This window comes from Lactuca serriola, chromosome 2, assembly GCF_051521515.1.
Source record: "Lactuca serriola cultivar US96UC23 chromosome 2, Lser_US96UC23_V15, whole genome shotgun sequence".
NCBI classification, from domain to species: Eukaryota; Viridiplantae; Streptophyta; class Magnoliopsida; order Asterales; family Asteraceae; genus Lactuca; species Lactuca serriola.
In genome coordinates, this window is record NC_136409.1 from 226,437,377 (window position 1) to 226,459,074 (window position 21,698).

Sequence of the window (21,698 nt, forward strand, 5' to 3'; positions counted from 1 at the left end):
TTTAACTGTGTCAGAGAACATAATTGTGACCATAAGTGTTTTTAACAAATCTTACATAGCCCAATTATAATTAATAACTAATTTTGTGTTTGCTTGTGTAGGACCTTACAAAGTAGTATATGAATTGATGAAAATATTAGTAAATTTGACCAAATTTCTAATTACATATAAATTGGTAACCAACTTTATTAATCTGTAAATAAGAACTAACCATAGGAAAATGTAGGTAGCTGCGGTGTGTAGGTAGCTGAGAAGTTGTGACTGATACCTTTTGACACCAGAAAATAGTTTAAGAAATGATTTGAGAACTCAGTGTCATTATCACTGCGGATTAGGTGTATTGGTAGTTTGATTTGAAGTTAAATCTCTTTGATGAAATTGATCAGAACCTGCAGTGTTTCTGATTTGAGTCTCAAGAAGAAGACCCAAGTGAAACGACTGAAGTCATCAACAATAACCAATATATATTTCTTGTGATGGAGACCGAATATAGTAGATGGACCTCAAAGATCAATATGTAAGAGTTCTAAGGGTTTAGAAATGGATGAGTCAATCACTATGGGATGGCTTCCTTTAAACTGTTTTCCACACTCATAGGCTGGGCAAAGAGTATTGTTGTTATACTTCAGAATAGGGAGACCTCGGACAAGTTCTCCGGTGACCAAGTTGTTGATTTATCGGAAGTTCAGATGAGCTAGTTTGCGATGCCATAGCCAAATGACTTTGGATACTGCTTTGGACAGAAAACACAACTGCGGTTTCCCAATTATCAGAGAGACGTCCAATGGATTCATAGTTCCTTCGGACTTAGATTTGATCAAACAGGTGCTTCTATCGCTTGTCATGATGTCGTAGAAATCATTATCAAATTCAACCCTATGGCCTGCCTTACATAGTTGGCCTACACTGATGAGATTGTGCTTGATACCTTCTATATCAGCAACCTTTTGAAATGAAAAGTTCCCTGTAGTAAGCACACCGTAACCTCAGATTATTCCATTCGCATTGTTGTCTAATGTGACGTTTCCACCATTGCATATAGGCCTAAAATCTCAAAGGTATTCTAACCTTCCAGTCATGTGCAAGGAGGAGGCACTATCTATTAACCACTCCTTTTCTTGATCCTCCTTGCACATTGCCTGAAAATTACATGGTTAGTTTGGGCACCAAAACGAGTTTGGAGCCCGAGGCGAAAGATGGATTTTTCGTAGATGCATGAACCGAGGTTGTCGGGACAGGTTTTAAGTCAACCTTGAGACCTGTACCTTGATGTTTTAAGGCCTTTGAGGATTACGAGATTTTGGAGGATTGCAAGGTCTGACTTGATTAGGTCTTTTACGATGATAAAATCCAAAGGTAAGATTTTTCTCATTCATCCAGACACTTTGCTTGTTCAGCGGTCTGGACGGAGTAAGGTAAGTCTTGTGACCAGTCAGAGATTGAGATTTGACAATGGTACCCTTGGGATTTGAAAAAGTGTCGTTTGGAAGAGTGTGTGTACGTGCAAATCTCCTAGGTTGTGTTTTTCTGAAAAGTCGAGGTGACTTGAAATGTGTTGGAGTTGGTAAAATACATTTCCATTTTGGGTTGTTTAAGGAATAGATCTGAAAACCATTACTTTGAAAAGACTTTACTCGCTTTTGAGTCTTGTCAAAGGGGTTTGCAAAGTTTATTGAAACTGTAAATTTCTTTTTGGTTGATTTCTTGACTGCAGAGTTTTTCAAAAAGTAATTTGAGAAAACGAGTTTTTCTGGACTCTTATGTTTTGAAAATCTGGCTTGCTTTTTGTTTTTTGAATGTATTTCCCGCCTTTTATTACGAGAACTAAGTTCTTCCTTTAGATCCAGTTTTGCCTGAGTGTTTGGAGAACTGCAGTCATTGATGTTCAACTGCGGTTTCTTGGAAACCTTTGATTGTTTTTGGAATCGTGGACTTGAGTCATCTGAACCAGAAGGTTCAGGACTCTGAGAACATTGACCGTATTCAAAATTCTCTATAGTCAACTCATGAAGGATTGGCTGAATGGTCATAGTACACTTGAGTTCAATCTGAGGTAAGGAAGATTGTACTACCGCAGAGTAAGTCATAAATGGTTCTTCAGTGGGACACTTTATGTATGGTAATATTTGGTCAAGACTGCAGTTAGAAGGACTGTGGTCAGAGGACAAGGTTGTTTCAGGTCCTTCCACAAGGATTTCCTCATTGACAACTAATGAAGCCTAAGAGTTGGGATAAATGGTACCAATGATTGGAATTTGATCATATATGTGATCCGAGGTTTTGGGAAGAATTTCCTTGATGACACAATTATTACTCAGATTGTGAAGTCTACCGAAGTGGGCTCTAATGTCTTCGGGAGAAGTCTTGTCATTTACAGGAAAGTGAAATTCTCGGTCAGGAGGGACATAAATACAGTCCTTGTTAAACCGGGGTGATGAGTCCTTTGTGGTGGAGTACCCATTGGACCATCCCCAATTATACGTATTGTCAATGGTTCCATTATTTACAAGGTTTTCAATGACCTCGCTTTCATTAAACAAATTTTCAATTAACAAGTTTAAACGTACAATTTCTTTTTGTGCTAAATCCCTTTGATTTAATGTTATGCCTAACTAGGTTTCACATAACATTTTTGCATCCTTTTCTAATCCTAAGTCCTTTTCTAGCATGGCCACTTTGAGTCTTTTGTCTTCTAAACGTCCTCTAACATGGAACATTTCTTGGGATGCTATGTTCTTCTCATCTAGGGCTTTGTTATAGTCTGAAAGGACGACATCACATGTGTCATTAAGGTTATCAAGGAATGGTTGACAATCATGCATGCTATAATTGAGAGTTTGTGTGACATCCCCTAATTTCTTGGCCAGAAAAGACCGATTTAATTTATGATTTTTAAAATAAAATCAGAGAAATCTTTTTAACAGATGTTGCAGAATTGATCCCCAAACAACATATGATAAAAGTTTATCAAAATCCTTCATTAAGAAGGTATATATTTTCCATATATATCAAAACCTCGGGATGTCATTTTCCGATACAGATCAAAAGCATAAACAAGACAGTATAAGCCTTTCAACAATTATTTAAAACTACTGACCTATAATCCAAAAATCTCTCGTCGTCCTCCGACTATGCTCAGGGTCCACTACCTGTAACATAAAAAGCTGAGTGGGTCAGGCTTGGGAGCCTGGTGAGCATATAGGGTTTTCAACCCACAATAATAGTAAACTTACTAAGTTCATCAATCAACAATAACCCTGATTGCCCGTTCCCGTTATCCTCACTTTACGTCCCTAAACACTTTTCACAAGGGACCTAGCCTAAAGAATATCATCGGGATGAACACTACTGCTAAGGGGTTTCCTCAGCCATACATGTCCTAAAGGAAACCATGAGGGGGATGGAGTACAACGAATGAACACTCTCAGTTCATTAACACCTACAGGTTGCGGACCTGCTAATGTTTCCCACTGGACTGTCTAGAAATTCTGTGGTCATCATCCAAACTCCGCTAGATGACTGGATCTTAAAACACATCGAGGCCTCTCCTCAATTTTATTTTATCACACATCACTATCTACCCATGTTCTACCCAACATATTTGTAGATAAAAATACTTATACAGTTTAAAACTTGTACAAAACATCAACTCAACAGTCACCTCAAATAAACAATTAATATATTTACACATAGCACGTATTATAAGGTAAATACTTCATATCTATGTGTAAAATGAAAGTGACTATACACTCACTTGATTTGGTGATAATCGGGCAACAATTTGTTTCCTAAAACGATCGTTTCTAATAAAACCGGGCTTTGCAAAAGTCGGGCTTCGAAACCGAAAAGATAAATTTTCTGGGCTTCTCGGGCACTTCGTGGCGTATTCCGAGGCTTACAATCGGTACCGGGGCTTTGGGGGATTCTAAAATGAAGAAAATATGAAGAGAGGGGCTAAAATATGGCAAAACTCCAAATGTAACCGAGAGCCTTCGCAGGTACCCTTCTATTTATAGGGTCCGAATTCCTGATCCAACGGCTGAGAAGCTTCTGATCCGACGGCTGAGAGGCTTCGCAGGGGGTGCCTCGCACGAGGTTAGCATGTGCGAAGGGGCTGCTGGCTTCTTGTGATTGGTCCAAAGCGTGTGTCCGATGCACAGGTGGTCAGCACGTGCAAGGGTCTCGGTGGCACTCGCTGATTGGACCACGGAGTCGTAACCCATATGCGAGGCTCGGAGCTAGGGTGCGAGGTTCGGTCCATATGCGAGCCTCAGATTGGACCTCCCTTCGGTCAAATCAGAATCCAACACGTGGCTTCGCATGACTCAGCAGCTTGGTGACTCAGCAGGACACGTGGCACTCTTTCAGTGAAGGTGACGTGGCAAAATGTGACTATGCGAATTTTCTCGATTTTCGCGCCAAAACTTCTAAAATCCATAACTTTCGCATACGAGCTCCGTTTTTGACGTTCTTTATATGCAAGCGTAGCTAAAGTTATGCTCTATAACTTCCGTTTAGACTTCGTCGGCTAATTTTGACTTTAAATTTTATATTATTATTTTTAACAGACCGGGACAGGAAATCCGTTAAAAATTCATAACTTCTTCATCCGACGTTCGTTTTCGTCAGACTTTTTACCGTTGTGCTCCTAATGACAAGACCTTTGATTCTCGTTTAGGTTGTGTCGGCTAAAAATCGCTCGATCTAAAATTTGAGTTTTTAGCTGTCTACTACTAAGCTGAAACTTCGAAAAATCATAACTTACTCATACGAAGTCAGATTTGGGCGTTCTTTTTATCGAACTTCTCGGTTTAACGAATACTACGACTTTAGTTTAGATCACTAAGGCTAAAAAGTAGTTTATCAAAAACTCACTTTTAACGACATTCAGCACCGTGTCGGTTTTGTCGCGAAACTTCGACAGGTGATAACTTCTTCGTTATAACTCGGATTTTGGTATTCTTTATATCCCCGAAATCCTTGTTTCGACCACTACAACTTTATGTAAAGATATAGGACTTATCTCACACTTTAATTTTGACACTTATTTTTATTCTTAATTAATTAAACCCTAATAATTAAGCATAAAAAAACATAATTCACATAAAATTCACATAATTCCTTTTCATTTCTTCTAAATGAGTTACAAAGGTTAACCTAGACTATCAACTCAATATAAATGCCTAGGCTATAAACACGAGTGTTACAGTTTGAATCATAAGTTTTACATGGTCAACAATGCTCAGAGTTCCGTCCTTAGCCATACAACAGTAGTTCTTTTCAAGCTTGGTCGATCCATCTTCGTCCGCAGTGGCCAGCATGCAAATCTTTCCCTTGCTTTTGATGTTGAAGTCTTCATCCTCATCGCTTGAAGACCATACTTGATGATCTCGTTTCACCTGGGCCATATATGCCCTTCCCTTTTCTTTTTCATTGATCTCCTGATCCATTCGAAGATAAAAGGCTTTGTCCTTAACAACATTTGCTTTGCAGTATTTAGCAAAATGATTCTCTTTATTTCACTTATGAAAAATGATGACATCTTCTTTAACTTCGGTTGAGGGACCAGAGTCAGTTGGTTTAGCAGGTTGCGGTATTTCCTTGACTTGATGAGGGTTTATAGATTGTGGAGACTGGTGAGGGTTTTTAGGATATCGAGAGTGATTATTCTGAGGATTAAAGTTGCGATTTAAGGGAGGTTTAGTAAACTGTTTATTTTTGCGAAAGGATGAGGGTGGTAGCCTGTTGAATTGTTGGCTAACAAGAGCAATAGCATTTTGGAACTCTTCTTCATCATCGTATTCTGAATTAGCTTCGTATGATTGTGGTGGGTTGTCATACAAGGGAGTGTAAAGTGTGGATTGGGTGTGAGGAGCTTGAACTATGAGGGTGAGTGGGCTTCCATAGTCTGCACAGTCTTTGAGTACAGTGGATTCTTGTGCTTGAAGTTCACCATACAACTTGTAAAGAGATAATGAGTGAATCTTTCTATCTCCTTGGACTATCATCTTAGCCGTAGTCCAGTATCTACCAAAACCATTGAGAAACTGAAGGTTATTCTCATGATTACTTTGGACACTACCAAAATTTGATAACTTCGTAACAATGAGGTTGAATCTCTTGAAAGAGTCCTCAAGGCTTTCACCCGCATGAGCTTTGAAATTGTTAAACTCATTGAGTGCGGTAGTGAGCTTCTTATCTTGTGCTTGTTCTATACCTTCATACAAGTTCTTGAGAACATCTCATATTTATTTGGCTGACTTGCAATTGATGATGATATCGAAGTTGTCAGGATCCACTAAAAAGGATATCTCATAAAAAGCAACAACATCATTTTCCATCTTTTCAAGATCATCTTTAGTGGGACGATTCATGGCTGGTTGACCTCCACCTAGTCTAGTTTGAGTGCCATCGACTTGAACTAGAGTGAGAATGGTAACATGAGGTCCTTCTTCTACAGATCTCCATACATCTCGTCCAATTCTTCTAAGATATCTCTCCATTCTTTGAGACCAGTGATGATACTCATTTGCCACTAATATTGGAGCTCTATTCGAACCTCCAACACTGTTGGAAACATTAAGTGATAAATGCTTGTGCCATATTTCCTTGTTTTGAAAAAGATTTTGCTTGATTTTTTTGGTTTTTTTAATTCTAAAGAGAAATGAGCTTCAGTGGTATAGTAGGCCTTTTAAACTCAGAGTTCTTGTTTAAAAAGCAACCACTTTGGCTCTGATACCAATTGTTGAGAGAAAAACTTTTGAGACACACTTGAACAAACGTTAGAATAAGTTGTATATGTGGAATAAGTTAATCTCAAAGGATCATAAAGCTCAACAATAATAATAAGTTAGAGTTAGAGTTAGATAATTAGATGCGGAAATATAAGGAAACATAAATGACAACAAGTATTATATCAAGTAACACTTAAACCGATACGTAACAAGGATTGCAATCAAACCAAGTTAGTAAGATTGATCAACTTAAAGTGATTAAGTCACGAATGACTTGCTCAGAGGAGAGATTATGATAACATATTCCAGTTTAGCAAGTAAGAAAGTAGTGAGAGATGTAAGATAGATGTAAAGAAAGAGAGAGGTGTTTTTAATTAGAACCTGAGATCTCTATATGTAGAGTCTCGAAGATTACAAGAAACAAACAAAAAACTAAATCTGTCTAAGTGTCCATGCAAGGCACACTGGATAAAACAACGTAAAGTGAAAAATAACATATAAAGCTAAGTTGATGTTTGATGAAGATACTGCGGATGCGATCATTGATTGTTGATGAGAAGTTGATTGCCGATCTAGTGATGGCTTCGGATTGTCTAAGTTTAAGAGGGTTACTTTCTTGCTTTAACACCAATATATGTGTTTGTATGTATGGTATGTGGTAGATTGGCGAACTCACTAAGCTTCGTTCTTACAATTTCAGTTTTGGTTTCAGGTACTTCCGGTAACGGAAGGAAGAGCTCGGGATGACTGCATGGCACACACCACAATTTTTTTTAGCCTGGGATGATTCACTCTGATATTTGATATATGATTTTGTTACATTGACAGATGTTATGATATTATTGAGTTACACGACTTATATTTTTATATGCTGTTTGATATTCAAGGGTTTTATTAATGATTCAAAACGAAATTTTTAGACCGTATTTTGGGGATGTTATACCATACTACCTTCTACACCTACACGTATTTGTCTCAATGATCATTACAACGCCCTAACAATACTAATAAGCAAAGACGAACACTCAATCCTCACTCCTTAGAGGAGAGGCCAAACATCTCACGACTGGCCGACTGATCCCACATGACTCATCCATGAAACTTCCACAAACCCTGCAGCACTCACGTATACTATCCATACATAACACTGGACCCTATAGACATTCGGATATCTAATCCTACCCTAAGCCCTTCATCAAACAATAACAGGAAATATGGTCAAACCAAACATTCCCAGGCTATAAGATCTTAGTTTTATATAACCATGATGAATACACTAAGCGACTACAGTAATGATGTCAATACCATAAAAGAAAGGTCCTAGGCTATCAGGCATCATATAACCAAGCAATTCTATCATGCAGTTCCTGAAGATCCCTAGCCTATCAGTAGCATGTTGTTCTAACATATTATGATATCAAACAATAGTATGGTATTTTCGGGTCTACTTACTGGATCCGTCTGATCATACACATCGCATCCTCCTTGAGTATTTTGAAAACCATTTGAAAAAATCATTTTGAAAATGTTTCCTAACTTTGTGACCGGATTCACACGAGTGTTCCTCCAATTCACTCAAACCAAGGCTCTGATACCAACTTGTAACATTCGTAAAATTCTTGAAAATTTTAAACTTTTTAAACAACCACAAAACCATCATTTATTACAATTTGTTTTCAAAATAAGTTTCACATCAGATAAATCCCAAAATCGTAAAATCAAAGCATGGGGAGGTGCATGATAACACCATTGCCTTGCCGCGATCGCCTGAGGTACCTAAAACACAATCCAAAACTGTAAGCCCAAAGCTTAGTGAGTTCCTCCAAAATACCAATACATAACAAATAGCATAATTATAATAACAACATACTTTTGGCCCAATCAACCATCCGTTTGGAATACCCTAGGCCCCTCAACCATCGGGTTGGAATTCCAATATACTACGGGTCCAATCATCCTCACGATGGAATACCCTAGGCCCTCAACCATTGGGTTGGAATGACAATATATTATGGGTCCAATCATCCTTGGGATGGAATGCCCTAGTCCCTCAACCATCGGGTTGGAATGCCTCGACCTGTTGGCTTACGTACAAAGCAGTGAAGCCTCATCCACCAACAAATCATGTGCACATATAACAGATAATCATATAATGGTCTACATCCAATCACACAGATCTATTGATCACTAAGCATAACAACATCATATCTACCAGGTTACCGATCTAACAGATCATAACAATACAATAGCATGCATAACAAGATATCAATCCAATGGGTCGGCATTGGTGCCTTCGACCCGCAAGTATAGTGAGGACAACTCACCTCACTAGCAGTGCAGAACTGATAAGGTATGAATCCAAATCTCAGCTCCTGAATCAAAACCTACAACCATCATGACCAAATCCATCAAAATCCTAAAATACCCAAAATACCCTCAAAAGTCCAACTTTGTCAACCATGGTCAAAGGCAAAGTCAATGGTCAAGGTCAACAGTCCATGTTGACCCAAATCGTCGAGTGCACCTCTTGGACTCGTCAAGTTCTACATAACTCAGAAAGTCAGGGAAAGTTGGCTGGACAACTCGTAGAGTTTTCCCCAACTTAACACATATAGTTGATTCTTCGATTCCAGAGACTCTATGGCTCAGATCTAAACTCCAAATATGTCAAAAAGGATAAAATTTCTAACTTTATCCCTTGGGACTACTCCAAAAGCTCAAAAACCCTACCATAGGGCTTGAAAACTCAAAGGCTTAACCATTAAGCACAAATCCTTGAGATTTGGAACCCAACTTTTCTAGAAGAGGTTCTAGCCTCAAAAACATCTCAAAGGTGGGTGCTTTATAGAAATGCATGACCAATGCATGTCTTGAACCAAAATTGGGTCAAAAAGGGGAAATATGACCTAACTCCATGCATGGCATTAAAACTTGGCAAATGGCCATTTCTAACCCATTCTAAGGTCACCTTGACCTAGAGATTCATAAAGTTGCAAACTTCACTACTAGAAAAACAGCCTTTCACGACGCGCAATCAATGACACGCGCTGATAGAGGACGGGAATTTGTGCGTGCCCTAAAAATTGATGTCAGTTTTCCAATATATGAAGCATAGAGGGCACGCATTTTTGCGTGCCCTTAAATTAGTGTCTAATAAAAATAAAAAAAAAAAGAACGGAGGGCACCTTAAATAAAATGTGCGTCGTCTAACCATGTCGTTTTATAAATTTTAATGAAACGCGCGTTGCATCTCTCATGGGGGGAAATGAAATCCAAAAAATTAAAAACCCCGCTTTGTTTCCACCGGCTGAAAACCCTAGCTCATCCATGTCGAAAACCCGCTTTCTTTCTTTTCTTCTCTCTTGATTCTCAAACATCCACCGCTTCACTTCTCCACATCGTGCTCAAAGTAGCCGCTCAAGTACCCGACAGTGGTCCATGTGTCACATACATCGGCGAAGGCGGTTTCGGCAATTTCGTCAAAATGGTCCACAACGGAATCGATTATGGCGACATGTAGCTGATTTCCGAAGCATACAACGTGTTGAATCCGTTGGGAAACTCTTGAACAAGGAACTACACAAAGTGTTCTCGGAATGGATTCTAGGGGATCTTCAAAGCTTCTTGATTGAAATCATCGTAGACATCTTCAAAATAAAGGACGACAAGGGAGACGAATATCTAGTCGACAAAGTGTTGGATAAAACAGGCATGGAAGAGACCGGAAAATGGACTGTCCAACAAGCGGAAAATCTATCAATCGTTGCCCCCACAATCGTGGTGTCTCTGGATTCGTGATTCCTGAGCGGATTAAAAGACGAACGTGTTGAAGCTGCTAAGATCTTTAAATACGGTGGGTTCAGTGATATTTTGGACACTCAAAATGTGGATAAACGATAAACCGGTTCTTTCACGCCGTCAACAAACATTCTATCGGGTTCGTAATTCCTTTCCAAATCTTGGGTTTTAATCTTTAAATCTCAATCTTCAATTCGGAATTACGAAATTGAAATTGTGCATATTCTTTTTATGCAGGGACATGACTACTTCGAAATTGACCTAGATATACATCGATTCAGCTACATCTCACGAAAAGCACTTGATGCATTCTAGGGACGATTGAAACTTTGGATTCTTGGCATTGGTTTAACGATTCAGGTAAATTGGGTTTCTGGTTTTTGAATATGGAATTGGATTTTGTGTTGTGATTCATAAGCTGAATATATGTATTTGATTGGATTCTCAATTTTTAGGCACAACATCCTGAAGAACTACCCGGGCAAGTTTTATGCTGTGTTAGGCTTAACAAGATCGTCTTTTCTGATCATGGTCAAATCCCAAGAATTTTAATACCAAATAGTGATTAATGCTACAGAAAAATGAGAATGGCTGTGGAGTATTTTGAATTGAGTAGGAAAGGTGCAGCCCTGATGGATATATTAGCAGAAATGCCAAAGTTCCCTGAACATGAGGCATATTTAGTTTAGGGTTTTAATTGATCTATTGGTTTAATAGTTGACCACATCTTTGATAATTGATGTTGAATTTGATTATCTATTTGAAGTCCTCATTGATTAAGAAAGTAGAAGACACTGAAGTTGATACGACAGATCTAAGCTGATATTGTAGAGCTAAGTCCTCATTAATACTCCACAACTTGGTATGGTGAAAATCCCCACCGTTGACCATAATTCTGTGAGTGTCTTGGAAAAGGACTATTATACCCTTTCTGCAGGTAGGAAGCTAATCATTTTGCAGATCTTATGTTATGGTGCCCTGGTTCTGCAGAACTAAGGGCAGAAATAAACAATCGTGAAGAATTTGAAGTGGGACCAGATCCAGATGCAGTTTTTGCATTCACTGAACCTGTAAAAGACACACCTATAAAAAAACGAGGTCTCCCTCCTAAAACCCCTTTACCCAAAGATCAAGAACCTGTAAAAGATATTCTTATTCCTAGTATTTAAAACCAGAACCTCTACTCATTCCGCTAGGATCATGCATAACCTAGTAACACAAAACCAAAAAAGGTTATCTTTTTTATGATTTTCCCAAAATACCCTTTAATTAATTAACTAATTAATGATGTTAAATTCGGAAGCTAACCTTGCAGAAAGGGTTATTACCACAGATGATGCTTAAGCATGCTGCTCGACTAGGTAAAACTTTTTTGAATCAATAGTGTTAAAAATCATATACCCAATTCTTTTTTTCATTTCTGATGTTAGATGTATGAGAAACAGAAGAGTTCACAGTTTTAGCAATTTGGGTATCTGAAATTCTTGAAGTTTGTTGCGATTTCAATCTAGATTCTTGTAATGAGGTCATCTGATTTATTCTTTCCTGTTTTTCTTCTCTTCTATCTGTTCTTGAAGTATTTAAATGCACTTCTTGTTTTTCATTTCTGATGTTAGATTGCATATGTGAAACATAAGAGTTCTCAATTTTAGCAATTTGGGTATCTGAAATTCTTGAAATTTGTTGTGATTTTACTCTAGATTCTTGTAATGAGGTCATCTGATTGATGGTTTCACTGGCACTGCATGTCCACTTGGAGCTAAAGGCATATTAAGTTCTTCATTCGGATCGGGCTCATTATCAGGTTGAGTATATGAAGGTACCCCTTCACCTTCAGTTTCTTGATCCATGTTTGCCTCCAAAGCATCAAGTTCTGAAACATTTCCATGAAGTGAAGTTAACATTTAAAAAAAGAAAAATAATAATAATGAATTTGTGCTTACCACCCATGAGATCATCTTCATTAATATCATCTGGCACACTAAACTTCTACCAAGAGATTCTTGTATCTCACTGCTTATATCCATCATGTCCATCATTTCATCTTGCAAATTCTAAACATAAAAACAAGATTAAATGGTCTGTAATTACAAAGTATCAAAAGAAAGAGATTCATAATATTTATACTAACATCAATGTCTTGTATCTTCACAGTTTTCATCAATCCTTTCAGCTCTTTGGTTGATCCCATTTGTAGCAAATGCTTGATAATTGTGACACATACTGTTTGCTGAGCATCTTTAATACCTTCTATAGAGAATGCAACTTGATCCAGGTTGAATGTTTGATTGTACAACATCTCACGTTGTCCTTCATACCTGCTCAAGTATAACTTACTTTCATTATCAACTCTACAGTAGATCCAGAAATTCGAGGAGGTTATCTTGCCTTCACTTCTCAGGTAGGTTTTTTAATTCATACCCATGTTCAAAATTCAAACATATGTGATCCTTTTTTATTAAACATTTAAAATGCTATAAAGTTTATATGTTATTGTGTTGAAGGACTCGCCTGGTGTACTTCATTTGAAAAAATTATCAGATGCTGGCCTCACACATAATTTGGAAGTCTGTAGGTAAGAAAAACTCTTCATTTCCTTCTTTCTTATTATTCAGATTTTACAGTGTATGATTTTATGATTTGGATTGCAATGAAAAAGATTAGATATGGAGATGCTCAAATCTCTGCCACCAGATTCACCTGAGCAACAGGAGTACATCACAGCCATCCAAAATGAGGATGGATACAACTGGGGGTAATTCTAATTCATGCTCTTTAATTCTTGATTCTAAAATTTGATTTGTTCTAAAAATTAAAAATTTACTCTTTTTTTTTTCAATAAAAAGTTATAATCCTGTGTTGTGGGGAGTCCCTAAAGGAAGCTATTCAACTAACCCTAATGGTTCATGTCATATAATAGAGCCTCGCCTTATTGTTCATATTAACTTTTGTTTTCAATAAAAAATTAAATCAAACATGGTTCTGTAACTTTTGTTCATATTAACTTTCTTTTTAACTATGATTACAACATGGATGCACTATGTGGTCCTGATGGTGAACTTCCAGAGAAGTTAAGGAATTTAGAGTCACGCCTTATTGAGCACATTAGTAATGAGCCTCGTCTTATTCAGAAGCCTTATGCTACAATTATTTTACAAGAGAAATGGCCATTTATGTAATTTAATCAGTACCTAAATCTTGTATCAAAATGCAGATTGTACAATTGACAGCATCCGGAAAATTTGAGGAAGCTTTGGCATTGTTTAAGCTACTTGCACCAGAAGATTCAAACCTTCGAGCCTCAAAGTAGCAGTCAATTCATATCAGGTAATATTTATGGACCTGAGAAGTTTTTTGGATATGAGTGGTAAAGTTTACTTATCAAGAGCTTCATCTGGTATGTCAGATGACATGGACACTTCTTCACCTTCTCATACAGTGAAGAGGTTATATCAGATGCTGTTGGACATACCCATGAAAGCAATCGATCCAAAAGATCAAACAAAGTAACAATTTAACATTATTTAGAGTGAAGAGTATTAAAAATTTTGATATATTTTTTTTAATTTTCAGGGGAGAGTCAACATGCCCCTTGACTCAGGTGCTAGAGAGATGGCATCAATATTAGAGAGATGGGATCTCTGGGAATCTTCAAAAGGAAATGGTATGTTACTCTTTGATAATGTCAACATCATTCATCAATTATGTTGTGGGGTGAGTAGACTGCATATAATGATGTTTGAACTTTTATAAAGATTCCTGAATCATATTTGAAGTTTCTTTTGTTTACTCTTCATAAAGGGGGTTCTAGAAGCAATTCGTATAAGCTGTACAGGGTACCCTACCAACAAGGCTTTTGCTGATTTTGTTAAGCAATTTGGTCTTCTAGTTCCCGAAGTTTTAAGATCAAAGTAAGTAAAATTGATTAAATCCTAATGGATTTGTTTACTTATCACTTGTTAAGCAATTTGATCTATATATTTCTTGCAGTTCAATCGTTGCCATTGATCCAAGTCAACCTCGATCTAGATTAAGGTCACCGTGGGTTGTTAGTTTTATAGGAATGCATAACCCATGTTAGCAATGTATTATTTTTGTTTAACATTTGAATGATTATTTGTATGACATATTATAATTTGTGCAATTTATTTTGTTTTTTGTGTATGAGATTTTATTTTATATTATGAGACATTAAATGTGTCATGTAATTTGAAAATTAGTAAATTTACGTAAATCTATAAATAATTTTTTTTTTTAAAAAATAAAAGTTACGATACACAAAAATGTGTGTCATCTTCATTTATGACATGGCATTTCTTGACAGCGGCTTTAATGATACACATTGCGTGTCATAAATGCGCGTCGTAAATGCGCGTCGTCTCTAGACGACGCGCAAAAGCGTGTCGTCTCTCGTTATGACAGGGCCTTCCTTGACGCGCATTTGCGCGTCGTCTGAGCGTTTTACGACGCGCAATGAGCGTCATAAAAGGCTGTTTTTCTAGTAGTGCTTTATGAAGTTCATCCATTGCAACATCCAAGAATAAGGAGAAAAAGGGACAAAACTCAAGATCTAGCTTTATAGATAGATAACAATCGGGTCTTGAATACTTATAATGGTCCAAAAGAGTGTCAAACTGAAGATGAGGGCTTAGCTTGCTAGATCCTTGCCTCCTTCTCTCAAACTCCTCATTCTTTTGCTCCAAAATGACACATTAACTCACAATATGAGATGAAATGAAGATTAGGGTTCACAAGGCCGATATTAGGCTTCGGAGGCTGATAGTGCAAGGACTTAAGGAGGTTATATAGGGTGCAAACCCTAAAATTTAAGGTTTCCCATTTAGCCACGAACTCGTCGAGTTTTCCTTACCAACTCGTCGAGTTGGTCCAAAAAGATGCGCCCTCCAAAAGTCTTCAACACATTGAGTTGAGGCCATCAACTCGACGAGTTCCAAGGGAAATTTGCCTTTTTAAAGAATAAATCTCATTCCCGGAAGTCGGGATGTTACATTTATTCAAAAAAAAATTTAGAAATGGTCACTCAGAAATATATATTTGATCAACTTTTGTTCAGAAGGCAAAAAAATCTATTTACAATACATTTAACAGAAAATTCAAACTATGGTAGGCAAAATAACCATCCATTAAATTTTTTAGAAACGATATGAACAAATCTGAAATGTTTTTGAAAATTACCTTCCACGTGCCATTTTTTGAAAAGTTAAGAGACCATTTCTGAAATTTTGTACTATTTTTATGTTATTACTACCAATATATAATAAAAAACTATCTATAGCTATGATAATCGGGATACGTTTAAAAAACAATACATAGGAATAGAATAAAATAAAACAGAGACGTTATATTACAAAACTGAATTTGGTGTTGGATATGTGGTCCTCCTCCACAAAAAAAATACAAAGGTCCATTGACCATCGGAATACAAAAGAAACAACAAAACGTAGATATATAGATAGTAAACATACAACAAAATGTACATGAAACTTTGTTAAGTGATTTTGATGTGGTTCAAGCCCTTGATTTAATGGGAACAAGTCTAGGTAATTGTCTAAGGCTTTAGGAGCCTTAAAAGTGCCCTTTGGTCCATTTCTATGGAGTTTACGGCCTAAGATACACTTGGGCCGTAAACTCTCATTTGTTGGTGTTCTTTGATGTGTTTAAGGCCTTAGATTAGATGGAAACTAGCCTTGATAAAAGCCTTAAAGCTTTAGAGGCCTTAAAACACCATTTTGAGGTTTGAAAATGGAGTTTACGGCCTATGATATTCTTGGGCCGTAAACTCCCAAACTTGGGTGGATTTATGGATGTTTTCTTGTCCCTAACACACATACATAATAGTCTAAGGCAGTGGTATAACACAAGGGTCGGTTTTGGCTTCGTTTCGGGAGTTTACCGCCCAAGAACACCTTGGGGAGTAAACTCCTAGATCTAATGATTTAGCCATCTAAATCATGTTATAAGCACATAATAAGCATTCTAACACTACTAGAAAGGGGTACTCACAATTTGGGATAAAAACCCGAAGATCCGTCAGAGAGAAAATGCCTTTTCTCTAGTTGGAAATGTGAATAATGAATAATTTGGTTCAGAAATCTATTTATAGTCCTGAAATATTTTTGGCAGAAAATATTTTTATTTCTGAAATGATCTCTAATATAATAGAGTGTTGGAATAATAGTGTTGCACAAAACCCTAGTGCAACCACTCTCCTGATATCTCCTTAAGTGTAAATCCTGAAAACTGCCAAACTTATACCCGAAGTCTGGAATTTCCCTGAAACTGTTCTAAGCTTTATTGCCTTGATATGGGTAGTTCAGAATGGAAATTTCGGATTGTCACACTTTTCACGTAAAGTTGCAAACTTTACGTGCATACATAGCTACAAAGGTTCTAAATGCCAAATCTAAGCTCTTAATGGGGTCTCATGCCCAAGGAGGGCCTCATTCACGACCAATACAACAACTTTATCATTCTAAAACTTAAGGAGGGTCCAGATCTGAAGTTACAACTTTAGATCTAGCCCATAGCCCACCTTATCAACCTCAAAATCCATAAACCCCCCCCCCCCAAAAAAAAAAAAAAAAAAAAAAAACTCAACAAAAGGAAAAAGGGAAGTGAGGATGGCAACTTGATACCTCCAAAGAATGCTAGCTGAGGTAAATTCTGCTTCCCACACCTTCCTTGCTTCAATTCCTTTGCACTACTAGCTTTTCTCTTCTAGCCAACCTTCTTTCCAAGCTTAAGACACACCAAAATGGAATACTACACGAATTAGGGTTTTAAGGAGCTCTCAAAGTCTGCAAAGAGGCCAAAGGAGGCTGAGGCTCCTTTAAATAAAGGTGCAAACCCCGGGATTTAGGGTTCCATCTGCCAGCTCCTACTCGCCGAGTCCCAATATGGACTTGTCGAGTAGGTCACTTAACACGCGATCCCACCCCGCTGCTACTCGACGAGTAGGGCAACCAACTCGTCGAGTAGAGCTTAACCCAATAAATCTTATTTAAACAATACCTGAGAATCGGGGCGTTACAAGTTGGCTGCCACAATAAATGGGTGGGCCGATACAAAGGAAATAATACAACCTATATAAATACATAATAAACATATGTTCGACTAACAAGATTGTGAGCTTTGTTTGTTGTTAGCTTGACTTTCTGGCAACCCAATGGCGAATGGCGACAAATAACAACAAAGTTGTCTCTCGTGAATTGTGGATGTGGTCTTCCGATGGATCTAAGACATGGAGGTTTAGGGATCTCCGAGTAGTAGTTCTAGGATGATTATGTGTATTATGGGAATCCTATTTCAATTGAAAGCTCCAACTTATGAGTTGTACATGAGTCATATGATGTCGAAAGGGGTAAGAGGATGAAGATTGTGGTGTTGGTGAAAAGGTTGAGTTTTATTCAAAAATCTTAGAAATGGTCACTCAAATATATATGTTTGATCAACTTTGGTTGAGAAGAATCTCAATACATTTAACTTAAAATTCAAACAATGGTAGGCAAGATGACCATCCGTGAAATTTTTTAGAAACAATATGAACAAATCTAAAGTGTTTTTGAAAATTATCTTCGACATTGCCATTTTTTTAAAAGTTAGAGACCATTTCTGAAACTTTGTTTTATTTTTATGTTATTACTACTAACATATACTAATAAAAAATTATCTATAGTTATGATAATTGGGATAATTTTAAAAACACCACATAGAAATAGAATAAAATAAAATAGTGACATTATATTACAAAATTGAATTTGGCCCTCCTCCACAAAAAATTACAAAGGTGCATTGGAATACAAAAGAGACAACAAAACATAGATATACAGAAAGTAAACATACAACAAAACGTACATGAAACTTATGAAATCATTCCTCGTCTGGGATCAACACAACTGATCCCGATGTTTTTCGACTCTCAAGATCAATGTGAGCTTGGGTTGCTTGAGACAGAGGATACTTGTGATTAAGACGAATCCTCAACACTCCTTTTGCAATATTAGAAAACAAGTCTTGAGCAGCCACAAGCAGCTCCTTTCGATTTTCAACCGTGTATTCTGTGATCGATGAAAACGTATAATAGAGTGATTTGGGTGCAATCTGATCAACACGCACAGGCTCTGGTACACCCGAGGCAGTCCCGAAAAGCACCATGTATCCACGGTTCTTTAAACACGCTAATGATCCCTTCATTTCAAAAAGACAAAATTAATTAGTTGAAACCCAGCTACAAATTAATTAGAAACCATTAATTAATATCATTTATATCTTACATTGAAGGTGTCTTTTCCGACTGAATCGTAGACTACTTCCAGCCCTTTGCCTGATGTAATCTCCATCACACGATCCACAAAGTTCTCCTCTTTGTAAAGAATCACATGGTGACATCCGTCTTCTTTCGCCTGCGCAGCCTTCTCCTTGGTCGACACCGTTCCGATGACGGTGGCTCCAATCGCATTTGCCCATTGACAAACCAAAGATCCGACTCCACCTGCCGCCGCATGTACCAGGATTGTATGTCCAGGTTCAACCTAAATATATATATATATGGGAATCGTTGTTTCATTAAAACTGAAACAAACTTTTTATCATCTACAGATAATATACATAAATCAAGAATTGAATGGGTCACCTACTTTAAAGCCTTTATGGATCAAGACATGTGCAGTGAGACCCTTAAAAATGGCGGCGGCTGCTTCAACGGGATCAACGGAAGAAGGAACAGGCACCGCTAGATCTGCGGGAAGTATTCTCTCTTGGGCGTAAGAACCCACCTCCGGGCTAGCGTAAGCCACGACGTCTCCAACTTTGCAGCTGGTTACTCCGGGACCCACCGCTGTTACAACTCCGGCTCCTTCCATACCTGGGATATATGGCAAGGGTGGAGCTAGATTCTGCTCACCTCGACGCATATACACATCCAAGAAATTTAGACCAACTGCCTTTTGCTTCAATTTGATTTCTCCTTCTTTTGGATCTGGGACTTGAACATCTTCCCATGTCAAGACCTGTAACAGAAAAGAAATTCAATACCATTAGTCTCCATTCAATGAAATCAAGAAAGAAAGAGACAATTAGGTGAACAAGGATGACCTCAGGGCCGCCGTGCTCATGAATTCTAATTGCTTTAACCATGGTGGCTGGGTTGTGTTGCTGTTGTTCGTCTCAGGAGATTGGATTTGATGTGATGCTGTGTTCTTGTCTCTGGGTATTTATTATAGGCAACCTGGTCACTATTTTCTTAGAAGATGTAACACAATCTGGTTACCTCTAGAGTTCTCGTATAGTCGGTGAATGGTGAATTGGTTATGTGGGGTTCATCATTTCTTCTAGAGTTCTATTTCGGTAAAAGAGAAAACGCACACGCAATCTTTCCTTAAGATATCGTGTTTTATTTTGAACTGAATAAATTAAGTAACCATCAAAATTCAAATGTGCTTTTTCGGTCCCCTGTGGTTTCTGACTGAGGAATTTGTGGTTACTACTATATCACTTCTTACTTCACACATTCAACGTAACCATAGTTCACATGGCTTTTTACTCCAATTATTGGACGCGCCTACAAACTTAGAAAACAACGTGTATTTTTATGTTTTTGTATATTAAAGTGTTGTGATATAAGTATATTCTTTAATTAATTTTACATTCTTAAGATCAATCTAATCAATCTTTTACATTTACATTTGATTTAACATCATATTTTTTCTTTTTCTCTTTTTTTTTTCTTTTTTTTTTTGTTGTTTTTTCTTTTAATAATAATAATAATTATTATTATTATTATTAGTAGTATAAATTTCGATAACCATATAAAATTCGGTCAACATTTTAAAATTCAGACGTTATAAATTCGGACGACATTATAAAATTTGAACGACTATATAAAATGAAACAAAAGTAAAGTTTGTTTTCAATCCGCATAACGCATCACGCAAATGTAATAACGAACCAATTAATAGATCCGTGATAAATAAAGACAAACTTTGTTTTTGTTCCGTTTCATATAGTCGTTCGAATTTTATTATGTCGTCCAAATTTATAATATCGTACGAATTTTAAAATTTCATCCGAATTTATAATGTCATCCAATTTTAAAAACCGATTTATAAAATATAAAATAAAAATAATTAAAAACCGATATTATATAGTCGTTCGAATTTATAATGCCATCTGATTTATAAAATGTTGTTCAAAATTTATAATAATAATAATAATATATAAAAAATAATTAAAAACCGATTTTATATAGTCGTTCGAATTTTATAACGTCGTCCGAATTATAAAAATTTGTTCAAAATTTATAATACTAATAATAATAATAACAACAACAACAACAACAACAACAACAATAATAATAATAATAATAATAATAATAATAATAATAAAAATTAAAAACAACAAAAAAACAAAATAGAAAAAAAAAACAACAAAAGACAAAAAATCAAATAAAGGGGAGTGGAATTGGAAAAGGGAGAGGATATTTATAGAAAACCCCATATTAAAATTGGAAATTATCATGAGAAATTAAATATCCTTCTATCGTTTGTTCATATAAATCTTTCAATCCAATTAAATAATAACATGTGTAATATTTAATATTCATTTAATAATAGTTTAATATACTAATATGACAAATATACTTATTTAATTGGTAGGAAGATTTGTAGGAATAAAAGTTAAAGGATATTTAATTTCTCAATTATCATACAATCATTGACACCTATTCGAATGAGATAATGTCACATCGTCACCATGATGACATTGTGAATACGACACCGACCAGGATAATTGACTCCGATAAGGTTACCGCACCTGAGGATATTGTCGCACATTATTTGTTTGATTAGCTTACCTAGCATGTTAAAGTGTTTCTCTTTGTTGTTTTAATTCAAGTTAAGTGTAGTTTAGTGAATATTAAATTACATGAACTTGTTTACCTAGTGATTTAGTGACCATTAAATTGTTAGAGCTAGGATTGACCACATCTTAGTTAAGTGATAAAAGTAACAATTTAACTGTGTCAGAGAACATAATTGTGACCATAAGTGTTTTTAACAAATCTTACATAGCCCAATTATAATTAATAACTAATTTTGTGTTTGCTTGTGTAGGACCTTACAAAGTAGTATATGAATTGATGAAAATATT

At 36.6% G+C, this 21,698-nt stretch overlaps 1 protein-coding gene and 1 pseudogene across 1 annotated transcript; both read right to left on the reverse strand.

Moving 5' to 3' along the window:
- Positions 1-12,247: 12,247 nt before the first annotated feature.
- On the reverse strand, positions 12,248-13,057 carry LOC145090133 (vacuolar protein sorting-associated protein 60.2-like; annotated as a pseudogene).
- Positions 13,058-18,273: 5,216 nt separating this feature from the next.
- Positions 18,274-19,934, reverse strand: LOC145088736 (uncharacterized). The gene is made up of 4 exons (XM_079027139.1): positions 19,647-19,934; positions 19,190-19,561; positions 18,827-19,084; positions 18,274-18,740 (listed from the first exon to the last, which is right to left on the reverse strand). Exons 1-4 carry the CDS (start codon positions 19,686-19,688, stop codon positions 18,423-18,425), a joined length of 990 nt encoding a protein of 329 aa, XP_078883265.1. The 5' UTR covers positions 19,689-19,934; the 3' UTR covers positions 18,274-18,422.
- Between the last annotated feature and the right edge of the window lie 1,764 nt (positions 19,935-21,698).

Coding starts and splice junctions, on each gene's coding strand:
- LOC145088736 (XM_079027139.1), bottom strand. CDS start 19,688: ATGGTTAAAGCAATTAGAATTCATGAGCACGGCGGCCCTGAG. Junction 19,562..19,646: donor ATGAGCACGGCGGCCCTGAG/GTCATCCTTGTT, acceptor TTTCTGTTACAG/GTCTTGACATGGGAAGATGT. Junction 19,085..19,189: donor TGATCCATAAAGGCTTTAAA/GTAGGTGACCCA, acceptor ATATATATTTAG/GTTGAACCTGGACATACAAT.